Source organism: Falco biarmicus, chromosome 8 (assembly GCF_023638135.1).
Source record: "Falco biarmicus isolate bFalBia1 chromosome 8, bFalBia1.pri, whole genome shotgun sequence".
NCBI classification, from domain to species: domain Eukaryota; kingdom Metazoa; phylum Chordata; class Aves; order Falconiformes; family Falconidae; genus Falco; species Falco biarmicus.
The window spans coordinates 37,330,935-37,345,809 of NC_079295.1; the positions used below are offsets into that span (position 1 = coordinate 37,330,935).

Sequence of the window (14,875 nt, forward strand, 5' to 3'; positions counted from 1 at the left end):
ATTTTGCTGGTAGTTGAGGGTCTAGTCAAACTTGATGTGGTTCAGTGGGATCATTCCTATTGACCTTTGTGAAAACAGGGCCAATTTCTAGGCTGGAGGAGAAGCAAGTGAACGTTCTTTATCTTCTCTGCTCCCCCTATCCCCCTATGAGACCGCCCTGCAATCCTGAGGTGATTGCCCCAGTCTGTTTTCTTTAGAGAAAGTCAGGTTAGTGAAACTGTGCTGTAAAGTGAGGTAATGGCTGGTTCCCTGGCAGCAGCTCTGGATTTCACACCTTTGCAGTGTACCTCTGTTTGCTCCTTACAGTTGGCAAAAGCCTGACCGTGAGCAACTGGAGGCTGGAGAAGACACATTTAGAGAGAGTTCACATTGAGTTCATGTATGGTCTTAATTTTGGAGGCCAGTCTGCATCACCTGTATAACACTAGGCAGAACCCAGAAAATCTTGGTTCCTTGGCTCCTGGCGACTCCTCTTTTTGTCTGGCTTTCATCTTTTTTTGCCCCATCCCATCCTTCGTGGTGCTCCACTGACGTCTCTGCTCGGATGTACCTCAGTCCTCTTTTGGTGTGTCCTTTCGTGCTCTGTTACCTCAGGCATCTAAGATTTTTGAGAGACAAGAAAAGTTTTTTTCTCCCATTTTGGGAGATGTAGTGACTCTTTGGTTGCTCTCCAGCTGGGGTGAGATGGAGCAGCAGCACCTGTGCCCTGTGGGGTCCCTCCCAGTGGGCGCAGGGCAGGAGAACCATCCACTGGCTGAGACAGAAGTGGAAGAGCAAGGAAGAATGGTGGCCTTAGTCTGGAGGTTTGTCTTCTCCCAGAAGCATTTCCTACGTTTGCCTTACTTTTCTATTGTGACAAACTATTGTAACTTTGAAACACCTGAAAATTTTATTCTGGGCCTTTGTATCTTGATACCAAACATCAACAGGTGACAGCTCTTAAAATTTGGTCTTCCATTTTATTGGGCCTCGTGCGGTGCCTTCATGTGTTCCAGAATGAGTGAAGATCGTGTCCTAATGTCAGCAGGAGTAACTGAGTCCCAAAACACAGCCACCTTTGCAGCGTTCCTGGATCTCTGGTGGTTTGTCAGGTTTGAAAACCCTCTGACGTTGTTTGACAGCTTTTGTTTGATAACAGCCTCACAAAACCAACACCTTTCTTATTAGTGTATGACTAATTATTTTTTAGAAGAGCAAAGGTGCTCAGCAGGACGTGCTGACACTTGGATGGATGGCAGACAGCTCGTCCTGTGCGTGGGATGATGGGAATGGTTACCAGTGGCAGTATTTCTCTGGGGCTTGGCTTTTATTTTCCATCCTGAATAAACTGTGAAATTCTAACTACACAGGAGCAAATATAGTGCCTTTTGCATCTGTTTTAACTTGAAATAAATGAGGTGCATTATTTGCAACTACCTGGCTTGCAAGATTGCACCCACAGCTCCCTGGAAGTGTGTTACGTGCACGACATTACAGCTGCTCTTACTCTAATTGTGTTGGTGTTGAGGCAGGTCTTCTGATTTACCCGCATGACCGTGGATTTCTTCTTTGGAGGTTTGGCTTGAAAAAAATAAAAATAAAAATAAATAATTAAGCAAGACCTCTTCAGCTGTTTTACTGTGTTCTTGTTGCAGCTTCTGCCTGCAAGATCCTGTCCCTTTGACCTTCAAGTCCTGTGTCATTGCCAAAGACTGCGAGACGTCAGAGTGGTCCGCATGGAGCACCTGCTCGCAGACCTGCGGCTGGGGAGAGCTCACCCCTGGCTTTCGCAGCCGGCGCCGTGGCCTGCGCAGTGTGGCTGTGGGTGCCGGGAGGCAATGCCCAGAGCTGGAGGAGAGGGAAGCGTGCAGCGTGGGAGGGAAGGAGCTGCTGCAGCCTTGCCCCAGGTATAGCAAGTGCTTTTAGCCCGGTTTTTGGAAGTAAAGACGCCCCTGTTTGGTGACTGCCTTGTGCAGAGCAGATCTTCCTTATTCAGTGTTGGTGCTTGGAGGGGGTCACGTGTCATGCTTCCTCTCCATGTCTAAAAGATCATCGATTTGATCATCCTTAACTGTGATTAGTGCTATTACTGTTAGCAACAATTACAAAAAATGTTACTATTATCGTTATTGCTATTACAATAATTACACTTACATATAGAAATAAATTTAAATTAACACCCACTAGAGTTTATGTTTTCATATTTTAAAGACTGAGAGCTGATACTCTTGTTCTCTGGAAGGGCTTTCGTACTGATTGCTGTTTCAGAGAATTTCCTCAGCTGCACAGACTGGGCAGGTCTCCATGGCTGTGCTTTTATTGGCTTTGAAATTGCAATTTTTACATAAAATTTAATGATTCCTCTTCATCTCCCCATAAAAAAATCCCGGTCCTCCTTGGGGAAAGTGGGAGCTGGTCAGAGGTAATAGGTTGGGCTTTACTCAGCTTCCCTCTGGGCACCTCTTGAAATGAGAAACTTTGCACTTTTGAGTGCTTGCTTGGTTTATGGCAATCTTAATTCTGGCAGAAGGTGAGGATCTCGCCTTTCTGGACTGCAAATCCATGCCGTTATGCTTGGCCAGGCTAGCATAGGGGTTTTCTAGTTCGCTTTGCAAAGAATATAAAATATTGCTTAATTTTTCATGTGACGTTCTGAGATTGACTGTAAAATGCTTCAAGATTGATAAAATTTTATGTGCATGCAGACAAATCTCCCTGTCTGTGAATGAGAGTGTTTAATGGGAGGTCTATTCGGTGCTCAACACCTGAGTTTCTGGGGCTGTGCCAGATACTGCCAAAACCTTTGATAAAGCCTTTGCAAGATACATTTCTTAGGAAGGTGTGACCTGTAAAAGTGTCTCTGTATCGTTGGGTTCATTCAAAATCAAATGCTGATCATTTTTATGCACCCTGCTAGCAGAAGAGGGGAAGTATATAAAAAAACCCCTTATGTTGCTTGATTACGTGCTATGGAAAGGCTCTTACAGAGTGATTTTTTTTGCTCCTGCCCCAATGCACATCAATTTCAAAGACAATACATTAACACATTGTCTTGCTGATTTTGTGCAGGAGTGTGGGTGCAGGTGACACCTGATTAGGGTAGACCAGCTGGTAGTTTATCAGGGAGTGAACCGACACGTGCCTGTCCCTAGTTTCTTGCTTCTGCTTTTTGGCACTGCACTGTATTAAAGTACAAATGATTGCAGGAGCTTGGTGAAGAGCCAGGAGGGCCCAGAAGTTGAGAACCTGCAGAACACTGACAATTTTGTGGAGGTGCTACTCTCGCTATAGAAGGACACCTGTGGTTCTTTTGGTATATCGCTGCTATGCCCAGGTTTTCATGAGGCTAGGAGCCCTTCAACCTTCTGCATCCCACCATACCTGCACACCTTTAGTCCTTCAGGCAATGCCATCTGCGTGGGCTAGGGTAAACTGCCTAATGACCTAGCCCAGAAAAATGCCATTAGACTTATAGGTTAATAGAGCCACTTAACTACAAATATTGGGGGGAAAAAAATATTCTGGTATTTGGTTAATTGTGTGTGTTTGTTTTGTTGTTGGTTTGGTTTTTTTTTTTCCATAGGGATGTAATATCTCAAAATGCAAGTGGTAGGCTATGACCTTCTCACACTATGCAGTACTGAGAAGAATTTTACAGTAGTGCCTTATTAGTAGACTTTGATTTAGCCATTTAATACTGCAGAAACGAGCAGGAATGAAAAGCTAGAATGTTGTAGTATGTGCTCTGAGTCTGTCAGACACAAGGCTGTGGGGGCCAGAATTTTGTATTAATGAACACAAGTCAAACACTTTTAGGTATGTTATTTAAGTGTCAGCAGCTGGTAAAGGATGTTATCGGTCCTTGTTACAGTTCACAGCCTGGTGATTTGGTGTTGGTCTTTGGGAATTGGTGGCCAAGATGCTGGGAGTATTTCACACTGGAAAGCAGTAGCTTTCAGCCATAGAGGGATGCAGTTTTAATCCCTATGAAATAATATAAGTAGTCTTTGATGCTCCTGTTCTCCTTGCTTGAGCATATTCTCTTTGCGGTGTAATACCTAGTAAGATTAAGCTTTTTTTCCCCTTAAATATATGCCACTTCATCTGTGGCTTTGCTGAAGCTTACCAAACAGTTATCTTTTCTTTCTTCCCCTTTTAAGATGATGATGAATTTAAGGAGATTCAGTAGCAGAAATAAAAGACATTCTCCTTCATTTGTCTGGTCTCAACACTAAACCATTCATTCTTTCTTTCTGGTTTGTGTTTGCCTAATCAGATTAGTCTTAAAATCTTTTAAGGTGGGAGTCCTGTGCACTTTCCCAGTTCCTGAAATATGCTCTTGGCTATGTTTTGGTTGATTTTAAGACAAGTAGCCTTTCCTTTAGCTTTATTCTTTTGGCAAGACTTTTTCAAAGCATACTCCAGGCTACAGCAAAAAAACCCAAAACAAACAACTGGTGAGGACATGGACCAGAAACAGAGCAAGTCTCTGAGCAGGTGAAGGCAGGGGATTCTCTAGAGGCTGTTTTTTAAAGTAGGGATGGAGAACACCTCATGCCTGAATGAAGGTACATACCGAAGAGTACTTCCACCAACACAGAAGAAGCAGCAGCTCAAGAGGAAGCACTTGCAGAGTTACACTCAGCAGGGGACATGGATGAAATTATAGTCCAACCTCCTAAAAGGATCCAGAGGGGGGAGAAGAAAAACAAAACTGCTGCGTTAAGTCTTATCTCTATGTCCATGGCAAGGGTACAAGTTAAAGGTCCCATCACAGGTACATGGCAATTAGTGTAAATTTGCTGTTAAATGGGAAGGCCTTTTAATTTTATGGCTGAAGTTTACAGTAACTTCTTTAATCAATATTTTAAATGAAGAAAATAAAACACTTTAACTGCATGTAGGACTCCAGAGCATTGTGCTTTGTTTTACTTTTGGTTGCTTGTTCTGAAGGGATTAGATTAAGCGCTGAAAAAGCTTAAATACATAGGAGGTGATTTTACTTTCTTTTATTGTGATATAAATTTGGGATAGTTCAATTAAAGCGAATGGGTATATACAGGTATAAAACTTGTGTAACGCTAAGAGCATAAGTCCTATAAACTAAAGAGACCAAGAGGTTACTATAAATTGGAAAGATATTGAGCACTTGTTTGTTGCATAACTGTCACTGAGTCATCACTTTTAAAACAATGTATTATATCATTTTTATCCTTGATGTGTAGCTTTCATGTTCACTGGGAATAGATAGATTTTGCAGGATTATGATTATGTCTTTAAATCTTTCATTTTGGTTGTGGTTGCTATGTTACAAGACAGGGATTTAGAAAAAAAACCCCTCTTTGCTTTGTTGGAAATTCAAAGCTTTTCAGAAGTTAGATGATGGAAAATGGGTAAGTTTTTAGACCTAGGTTTTGTGTGGGTTTTTTTGTGTTGTTTTTGGTTTTGTGTTTTGGTTGGTTTTTTTTTTTTTTCCCCAAACAGCTTGGGGTTATTGCTGAGATACAGGTGTGATGGTATCACTTTGTAAATGAGGCCTATTATGGGTGCCAATTAAAGAGAAGGCATTAGTGTGAGGCAGGAAAGACTTGAAAGAAAATGCAGGGAACCCTGCTAGCGGGCTGCTGGAGTTACGCTTTGGGAGTGGTGGCAACGCTGCTCTTCAGCCCTTTGACCTTCACCCATCCTGGGCGTGCAGCAATGACCTCCGTTCAGCTGGGCAGCTTTGGGGCCTCCCCTTGGATCAGGTGGGGAAGCTTTGGTGCTCCAGCTTCGTGCTGGGCACTTCCCTCTGGCCGCGGTTGGGCGTCGCGGTGCGAGAGCGTTGTGTGCCTTGATTGTAACAGGTCTGTGGGACCTGCTCTTCTGCCGCCTCGCTGGCTGTTCAGCAGGGAAATTCACAGCACTGCTTATGATGTGAAAGGCCTTTCAGCTTCATCAGCCAAGTTCCCCCCTAGATACCTCAAGCACGCAGTTTATTGTTTCTAAACTAGCAGGTTTTGCTTGCCCGTTGTCTTAAGCAGACTGATATAACTGTGGCTTCTGGAGCTCCCCATCTGGGACATTAGCTAGTCCTCTTAACCATCACCAATGGGGTATGTCAATCTTTGAGGTTGCTACACCTCCTGTAACTCAAACAGTATTGTCAAAAACTGCAACAAGCCTATTGGGAATCCAAAGGGAAAGGTTGAGATTATTTTTTTTAGCTGTAGTAAGAGGTCTGTAGATGAACATGGATCACAGCTGGGCTTGCAACAACACTGAGTTTGCATCAGTCTAGGTACTGGTAGGAGTTAAAATGAGATGTTCAATCTATGGCATTTGAAACTGTTGCTAGCAACAGGTTTTGGCATAGGGATCACAAGAGTACGCTGGAGCTAACTGACCCAAATGTGTAATGTCCCTTGGACTTCCAGTTACCCCACTCTTCACCCTCTGGGGATGGTGAATGGCGTGCCTGGATGGCACTGGCCCCTTAGCTTAGCGCTGGTACAGCGCGTTTCTTGTACGGTCTGCTCTGACAGCAGAACATCCATAGTGGCATTGGTGGCTTTGGTCATTTTTGTTCAGTTGCAGGAATTACAGTCATGTCACAAACCCACTGTGGACATTGCTAAGAATTTGCAACTACTGGCTTGAAGTTGCCAAAGTTACAAAACCCCCCAAGTATTTGCCAGCCAGTAATCTCTGGGTTTTTTTGCTAATGGCTATTAACGAGCTTCTGATTAAATATAGAGATATTGGGCAGTCAGTTTCTCTTTGTTAAGTAATGTTAATTCTCATTGTCTTTAGTGTAGTCCGTAGATGGGCAAGCTAATAATGAGTATCAGCCAGGCTGCTTAAAACCTTGCAAAGAGTCTGTCACAAAGCTCTCTGAGGTCACTGCATCCATCTGGAAAGATCTTGCTTTAGGTTTCCTGCTGGGTGGGATAGCAATCCCTTGGATGCATTTCTGGTGTAGTGGGCTTGTTCATGGCTGTGCAAATGTGTACCTTTTAAACAGCTGATGCTTGGGAGTCGGGATTTGTTACCGGAAAATTCCGGACAGCTGAGACTATGTCCAGCTGGGAAGAAGCAGGATGGGCTGATGGGGCTGAGGCTTTGAGCTGCTCCCAGCAGAGCAGGTGCTGGCTGCAGCACCCAATAGCTGTTCGTTAAGAACTAAAGGGATTTTTTTTTTTAGATTCAGGGGCTGATGAAGTTTAATTATCTCTGAGCTCAGATTTAGTTATTTTGCATAATTTTAATCACTGATGGCCTAATTTTCATAGGTGTTAACTCCCACAACTCATGCTGAATAGGAGAAGCAGGTGCTCACACCTCTGGAAATGAGTCTTTAGGATCCAGAGTTCACAGCTGACTACTAAGCCAGACATTGATAATCAGTTTTTTCTTTAGTCAATTATCATTTTTACTTCCCTAAAACAACTGTTTCCATGGCTGCAGAGAGAGGTGTGTGTTCTGTATTTAAGCTTCTAGTTTTGAAAGTGTAGAATTTGAAGAGCATGATGTCCTGAAGTGGTGTGGAGGAGGAATCCTCCTCACCCCATGTTTGATGAAGAGCACTTTTCATTGCCTTTGTGATAAGAGAAGGTTGCATTTAACACTGCAGGCCCAAGAAATGTGATGAGGAATCCCCAGAAAGGACTCCTAGAAGAAAAAATTCATAGCTGTGCTTTATATGTTGTGGGAGTTCAAGTATTTCATGCTTGTCATGTGAAAAGTGCATTCTTTATTGTTTTCTCTGTTGGTAATAAACCCTGTGAGTGTATCCAAATTTGGACACGATACTGTATATTATTTAAGAGAGCATGACAGCTCATCCAAAAAGCACCTGTAAAATAAAAGTAATTGGCAGTATTCACAAACGTTTGCCATGAGTATGTTACAAAATTCATAAATGCTTTGTGGCTAGAAATCATTCTTATGCCTGTATTTACAGCATAAGAATTTAAGAGGAGATTGCTGTTTGCTCAGGCAGACTAATGTATTTATTTTTTATATAATTTTGAGACATGTGTTTCCTTGCCATAGCTGTAGTTGGGAACAGATACTCACTAAGGAGAATACACAATTAGAACGTGAAAGACTTTTTCTGCAGCGACACCCCATTGCGCTTGAGTTTACAGTGATCAGTCAGCAGGTTAACAGACAGATGTAGTTTTAACAACTGTGGATCCGCTGTAAGAGGAGAGAGCATTTATCTTGAGGATAAAAGAAGGAAATTATTTTACATAGTATACATTACACTAAACCCAACGATTGTATGGATAAAGTAAACCATGAAATTTAGAGGAGCAAAGGAATAAAGCAGCAGAAGTGTGAACAGATTGGTTATAAAACCAATATTGCCTAAGATTTGTGTTCAGGAAGCTAAGAAAGACTTTGGGCTCTTATTTACTCCACTGATACTGTGACCTGTGAACCAAACTGAATTATGCCTGTGAAAACTGTTGTATTAGAAATATGCTCTACATTTTCAGACATGATGGGGAAATAACTTTTGCTTTCCACTGATACACAATATGGTTTTCCCCACAGTTTTAAGAAGTCCTTTCTGCCATTTAAGCTGGTGCACACCAATGATGATTCTGTACAGCATTCACATATCTGTGCCCAAGAGAGTTATCCTTCCTTGAAACCATTAGTGCTGTTTAGATGTGGACAGAATATAGAGTGAAAGTATTTTTATCGAGAGCTTGCTGTGTATCTCGGCTTCTGGAAACTGAAATGAGAGAACTGAGTTACTTTAGCCCATCCCTTGGAGAAATCGGTAGTACCCTAGGCATTTATAAAGCTGTCACCTGTAGAAAAGCTGCCCGGTGCCTGGAGCTCCATTGACGTATGTAGGCTTTTAGCTATTAAGTGCATTTCAGAGTGAGATGTCCAGCTCTTGGCAGAGAGGTGTGGTTTAGTGGTTTGAGCCACATGTTTGAAAACTGGTTTTCGCACTTAATCGAACCTCTTAATCTTCATTCCTTCCTTGCACTCTGCTCAAAGGTGTTGTCAGGATGATTTAGTGTTTCAGAATGCTTTGGAGATTAGTGTGATGTGAAAAGTTTTACACAAGTACTCCAGACAAATAGCAAATACTTAACCTTTGCAAATCTAACATTCAAAATGTTTCAGAACATTCCCTGTTTTGGACAGGGAAATGCTGCTATAAAGATTAAACCAATTGTATTTTGTCATGCAATAAAGTACTGCTCCCTCACCCACAAGCTTTCAAAACCTCTGGTTTTACCTGCTCTCTTTTATTTCCAAAGGTTTGCCTGGAGGACTTCTGAATGGAAAGCTTGCCAGGTGTCCCTCCTCCTTGACCAGAAGGACCCTCGCCAGCACAAGCACGTAAGCCTCTGTGGAGGTGGCATACAAACCCGGGAGGTCTACTGCGGCCAAATCACCGTGGAACTCGGGATGCACCGGCTGAAGGAAGGTACGCACGTAGGGTCATTCTGAAATGTCTAGCCCAAGTAGATCTGAGTAAGAGAAACGGGAGGAAGAAAAAAGTAGATAACATGCAATTGTTAGTGGGCTTTGGCTGGCTGATGCCCTCGTTGTGTCTGTGCTCACACAGGGAGGTGTTACTCAGCATCAGAGGGAGCAGGAGGGCATGGTCCTCAGGTTCCTGAGGAACTGCCAGGAGCCACAGCCTTCTGGGGTGAATTGCTGCCAGTTCTGTAGGTTACTTGTGTCGGAGGGTTTTAAAGGATGAACGAGGTAAATTTTGCTTGCAGTTGAGTTTTGTTCCTCTTCATATATCAGGCAGTCCAGACCCTTGGTATCTGAATACAGTTATTTGTGGTTTTAGTCCTGGTTTAGAGTATAAAAAAAGATGTCACACTCCATTCCAGATATGGCTTTAGCCTCCGCTTCAGACTGATACACAATCTTTCTTGTGATTTGAAGGGGAAAGCAAAAATAATATTGTCACAACTTCTGAGCAGACAGACAGTTTTTGGACTCTGTAAGTGAGTTATATTCCTTTTAGAAGAATAATGAGTAGTTACAGATGCATGATGAATAATTCATCTTAGGCTGTTTTATTTACTCTATGTAGTGCTCTTCCAGAATATGTTTTTGAGCAGAGATGTAAGATAATAAGAACACAATATCGTATCTTTAGATTTATTTACTTGCAAAGGCAAAGCAAATGTTTCCTGTATGCCTGGTGTGTCCTGGCATCCCACAGAGACTGAGATTATAGAAAACCAGACCCATTTTAATCTTTGCTCAGTTCATGCATAGTTGCTGCTGCACCTTCTCCCAAACGTCTGGCACTACCTTGCTCTCCCAGCACAACTGCCGCTGTTTTTCACACAAGTGTGTGATGCACATGACTTGCAAAGTAAGAGAAGCGCTGCTGATGAGAGGTGTGTAACGTTTCTTGACTGTCTTTGTCCTTCTGACTGCTTCTGTGGTCCATGCAGCCACTGTACAGCAAGTTGGTGAGCTGCAAGCTTTAACTGACTTCATGCACACTTCATTCTTCTTTTTCAGTATTGTGAATTACTCAAGAAGATTAGAGGAGTGCATCTGAAACCCTTGCACCAACGTAATTCACAACAGAATTAGTGCTATCTATCCAGTGTGTGATCACCTGCAGGTTTTTCCTTTATTCAAAGTTCAGTTCAGCTTAAAAATTGGAAGCCATCCCCTCAACGAAACGCAAAAACTGGGATATCTCTTCCTTGTTTTTACAGTTCTAACTCTTTCTCTAAAAAACCCAATAAATTCATATAGGCAACTGAAAAAAACAAATGAGCAGAGCAATTACACAAGATATAAATTATTACTGCTGTTTCAAGGCAGTACTGCTGATATGCAGTAGTCCTTAGAAAGTGAGAACCCCATCTGTAGTCAACATAGTCACATGTAAATAGAAGGAGGGAAAGCCTTCCCTGTTATCTTTCCCTATCCAGTAATATTCGGTCTGTATCGTTTGCTAACTGATCAATCTTTGTTCTTTGAGTAAGTAAGGAATGACATCTTGTTTGGCCTCTTTTCTGTCAATCTGAACGGATGGAATAGTTGTATTCATCAGTAGGTCATCTCATATTTTATTGTACCATTTTTTCAGTGGTGGGGAGAAGATGAGGAAGTTAATCGTTCCACGTATAGGCAAATATATAGAGTCTAATTGCTACCATCAAAAGTACGGTAATTTTTCTTTCTTCACCTCTTGAGTGTCCTTAAAGGGATCATTCAGGAATCAAACAAGCGAGTCTAATAGGATATTACCGTCCATCACGGTTGTTATTCTTCTGGTTACTTCCAATGAGAATTTGGACCTGGTCCCAATGACATATGTGAAAGAAGATTTTGTCCTGTGGTCTCTACAGCAGCATCCTTGGATAAAATATGTTGAATCCTAGCTGGAGACAGGTACCATCTGTGTTGTATTTCTACATATTGCTCAAAGCTTTTTTATCCCCCAAGGATATCTCTCACATTTTTAATTTGCTTAGTCTTCCCATCTATTTCTTCTTTTATTAAAATGTGTATATTTAGAAAGAGACCTCCCGTTTTCTTGAGTCCTTATATATCACTTATTCAGAAGGTTAAGTCTGCTGAAGTCTTTCTAGATTTTGATTCTAAAATTCCAACTTTAAGATACTGGAAATGGAAAATTTTCACTCAGGTATTACTTTCAGAAATGCATAGATAAGAGTTCATATCTTTCTCCCCCAAGAGGTGACCTAACTAGGAAATCCCTGTCTTGATCCAACTGAGGTTATATATTTTTTAGGTCTTGAGGATGAAGTCCATACTTTCAACATGAGTGATGAGTTATTTGGAAGCAGAAGGTCTTCCAGTCTTTGAATTTTTTTGTAATATTCTTGCATTCTGTGACTCTTACATCTGGGGAAGGCTGGCAGGAAACAGTAAATAGGTAAGGTGTTGGGTCATTCAGGTGTCTGTTCCTGTGTATGTAGGTGAGCCAATGTATAGGCACCTAAGTTAAGAGACCGCGCTATTTTTAACCATTAGCTGTTCTGTTCAAGGAATCTACATCTCTACACAGTGGTAAGGCTTTAGTTAATTTAGACTGAACTTTAACGTAATTAGCTTTAAACAGATCCTCGTGCGTTTTTTTCTTTTTAAGTGTCTCCTTGAATTTTACACATTTGAATTTACAATGCTTAATTTTCACAGAGAGGTGGTCATCTGATACTTCAAGTTTATCATTATTCTTTTCATATCCAGAGATGCAAGCGGCAAATCTACATGTTTGAAATGATGTTGTTTTTAAGGAGAGAAATTTTGCACGAAAAGTAGCATAGAATACGCAAGTGAGCTACCTATGGTACAGCTCCGATCTGCACTTCCTCTCTGGATACTTCCTGATGCCTGTGCCTGGATGTGGAACAAACTGTAGACATGGTGGTGGTTACCCTTCTTCATACCTCTTTTTTGATGTAAATCTGCTCACTCATATGGAAACTCTTAAACAAAGCAGAAATGCAGATCCTCAACTTATATTCAAAGCAAAACACTGCCAACATGGGACACATTTTCTTCTCTTTTGTAAGTGGGGTTCTGTGATTTGATATAACATTTTATAAAATCAACAGTCACAAAAATCTTATCTTAGATGTGTTTTCCCACAATAAATTTTTCCCATGATAAGTTTTTATTAATCTGAGTGAACAACACTAACTAACAATCCCCAGTTCACCAACAAAAAAGACATTTGATAAAAGCATGGAAGAATATTATGCAGTGATCAGTTTATGAAATCTCATTCCTTATTTAGCAATACAACTCTCCTCTCAATCACAGTAAGTCAGTCCAATAATATGGGAATTAAAATTCCTCTTAGAGTCTGGGAAAGGTGTCTGTGTTTATGTTCAAAAAGTTAATGAACTTATGAGGTTCCTATATTTAATCTTATTTCTCATTTAATATTCCTATATTTAATCTTATTTTTTACCTTCTCTCCTGAAGGCCAGGGCGTATCCTTCTGTTTTCTAATTAAATTTTGCTTTTTGGATTTATCTAGAGACTATGACTCTTTCTCAGTAGTCTGGGGGACGGCATCCTTTATAAGATTCTCCAGAAGCATCTCCTCTCTTCTCTGAACTAGTTATCTGCTGTCTTTAGTGACTGGCATTGCTATTCTCTCCATATATTCTGTGGCTTTCTAACTAGGGATCTGCTTGCTCTGTCATTATTTTGTAAAATTGAGCCTTATATATATTGACTTTTTTTTCTTTTTTACTTCTTTGAATGAGATTCAATTTAGCCCTCACCTTCAGAATTTTCTGATAATGTTTTTTTTGAGCCTGTCTGCTTAAGTTTTAATTACTGGACTGAAAAGACATTTGTGAAATGCTGTTCTTTCTTGAGTCTTCTTTGTTGTTAACCCAGCATAGTAAACTTGGCTAATAAAATGTATCTGTTACTACTGTTTCACCAGAAAATCACTGAAGTTTCCTATCTTTTTAATCTTTGTTATTTCCCATCCGAAAATCCACATTAAATTCTCATACCTGTGCAAGGTTCTAAAGTTTTCTTTACTTTTTTTTTTTTCTTAATGAGTGTCTCCATTATATTTGTCTTCATATATTTGTTTTTATTTGATCTTGAATTTCAGTAGCAGGTGTGTGAGGTATTTATTGCTCTTAGATAGCCTTATTCTAAGACTAACAAAGGCCTTTGTTATTCTTAAATAATCTTTAGTGTTTACCTGCAAAACTATTTCTCACAGAAGTCTTTATTACTTTTCTACCCCTCTTTCCTCTGAGAGATACTCAACCCTCACCTGTTGGTAGACATAATTTCTCAACTTACTTCATTGCAGTTCACCAGCATATACCTATTTTTGCTTTATTTATAGGATGTGATCCATCTGCTTAATGTTACGTAAGATTTTTTTTGTAAACTTGTGCGTCACCAGCTGTAGCAGCAAGAAGTCCTTTAGTCTGTTTACAGTTCAAGACTTAGTAAATACTCAAGTACCTTTTCAGGTCTAATCGTTACTTTCTGTTCCATACCCGTGTGTGTTCCCTGATGTATTTTTTTGTCTTACAAGCCACTTTCAGACCATTTGGGGATTCTGTCAGTAAAGTCAAATTGTTTCCTTGCACTTTCATTTAAGTCCTTTTTATGTGAGTCTCAAAATGATAGTTTTATAGCCTTTATCCTTTCTTGCATTCCACAAAACAGTGAGCTTTCTCCCTGGTTCCGATAGACAAAAATGTTTAGTCCTGTCTTATCTGATGCGTGAACTTTTCAGATTATCCTTAATTCCCAGAGAGCAGGTGTTTTGGCACCATGTTTTACTTTCCAGAAATTAGTGTCTGTTTAGAATTGCACAGAGAAGAATTTGAGGACTCCTTTCAATCATATCTTGAATTATTCTGTATTTATTCTCATCCCTTTCTTTCTGCCCCGTTGTCTTCTTTAGCTCTAAAATGCACATTTTTGCCTTCTTCGCTCTGTACGCTCCGTTTCCTAAGGAAGGTGCCGTGTTTTTTCCCCTGCAAGTTCTTTGTTCTGCTCTGAATCATGATCTTACAATGCGTGTCTTCTGGGGGATTAGTGTTTCAAATTGGTACATGCGGCATCTGTTCAATAAACGATGGAAGTCGTTTCGGGAAGAGAAAAATAGCAGCGAAGAGTCCTGTTGGAATGTGCCACCCCCCCTTGGATGCTGGCTGGCTTGTGAGCCACCGAGTCAGACTCCTTGGAAACAGTAAGTTGCTTGTGCAGGTGGTTATCACTTATGGCTGTTCCCACCCTGCATATTTATTGCCCCAAACCCTTGTGTTGATGGAGATAAGCTGCTTGTACGACTTGGTGTGGGATACGCACTGTAGGAATGAGTATGGACCCTGTGTGGAGTACCAGCCCTGTATTAAATGCATGCTGTTTGGTATTCCCCTCCACCCCA

The 14,875-nt window shown here is 41.0% G+C and overlaps 1 protein-coding gene across 1 annotated transcript in view; it reads left to right on the top strand.

The window, feature by feature from the left end:
- Positions 1–14,875, top strand: part of THSD7B (thrombospondin type 1 domain containing 7B) — a 269,377-nt gene that overhangs the window by 65,099 nt on the left and 189,403 nt on the right. The window contains exons 4-5 of the mRNA XM_056350383.1: positions 1,635–1,886; positions 9,246–9,415. Coding sequence (XP_056206358.1) covers positions 1,635–1,886; positions 9,246–9,415 — 422 coding nt within the window. The remainder of the gene's footprint in view (positions 1–1,634; positions 1,887–9,245; positions 9,416–14,875) is intronic.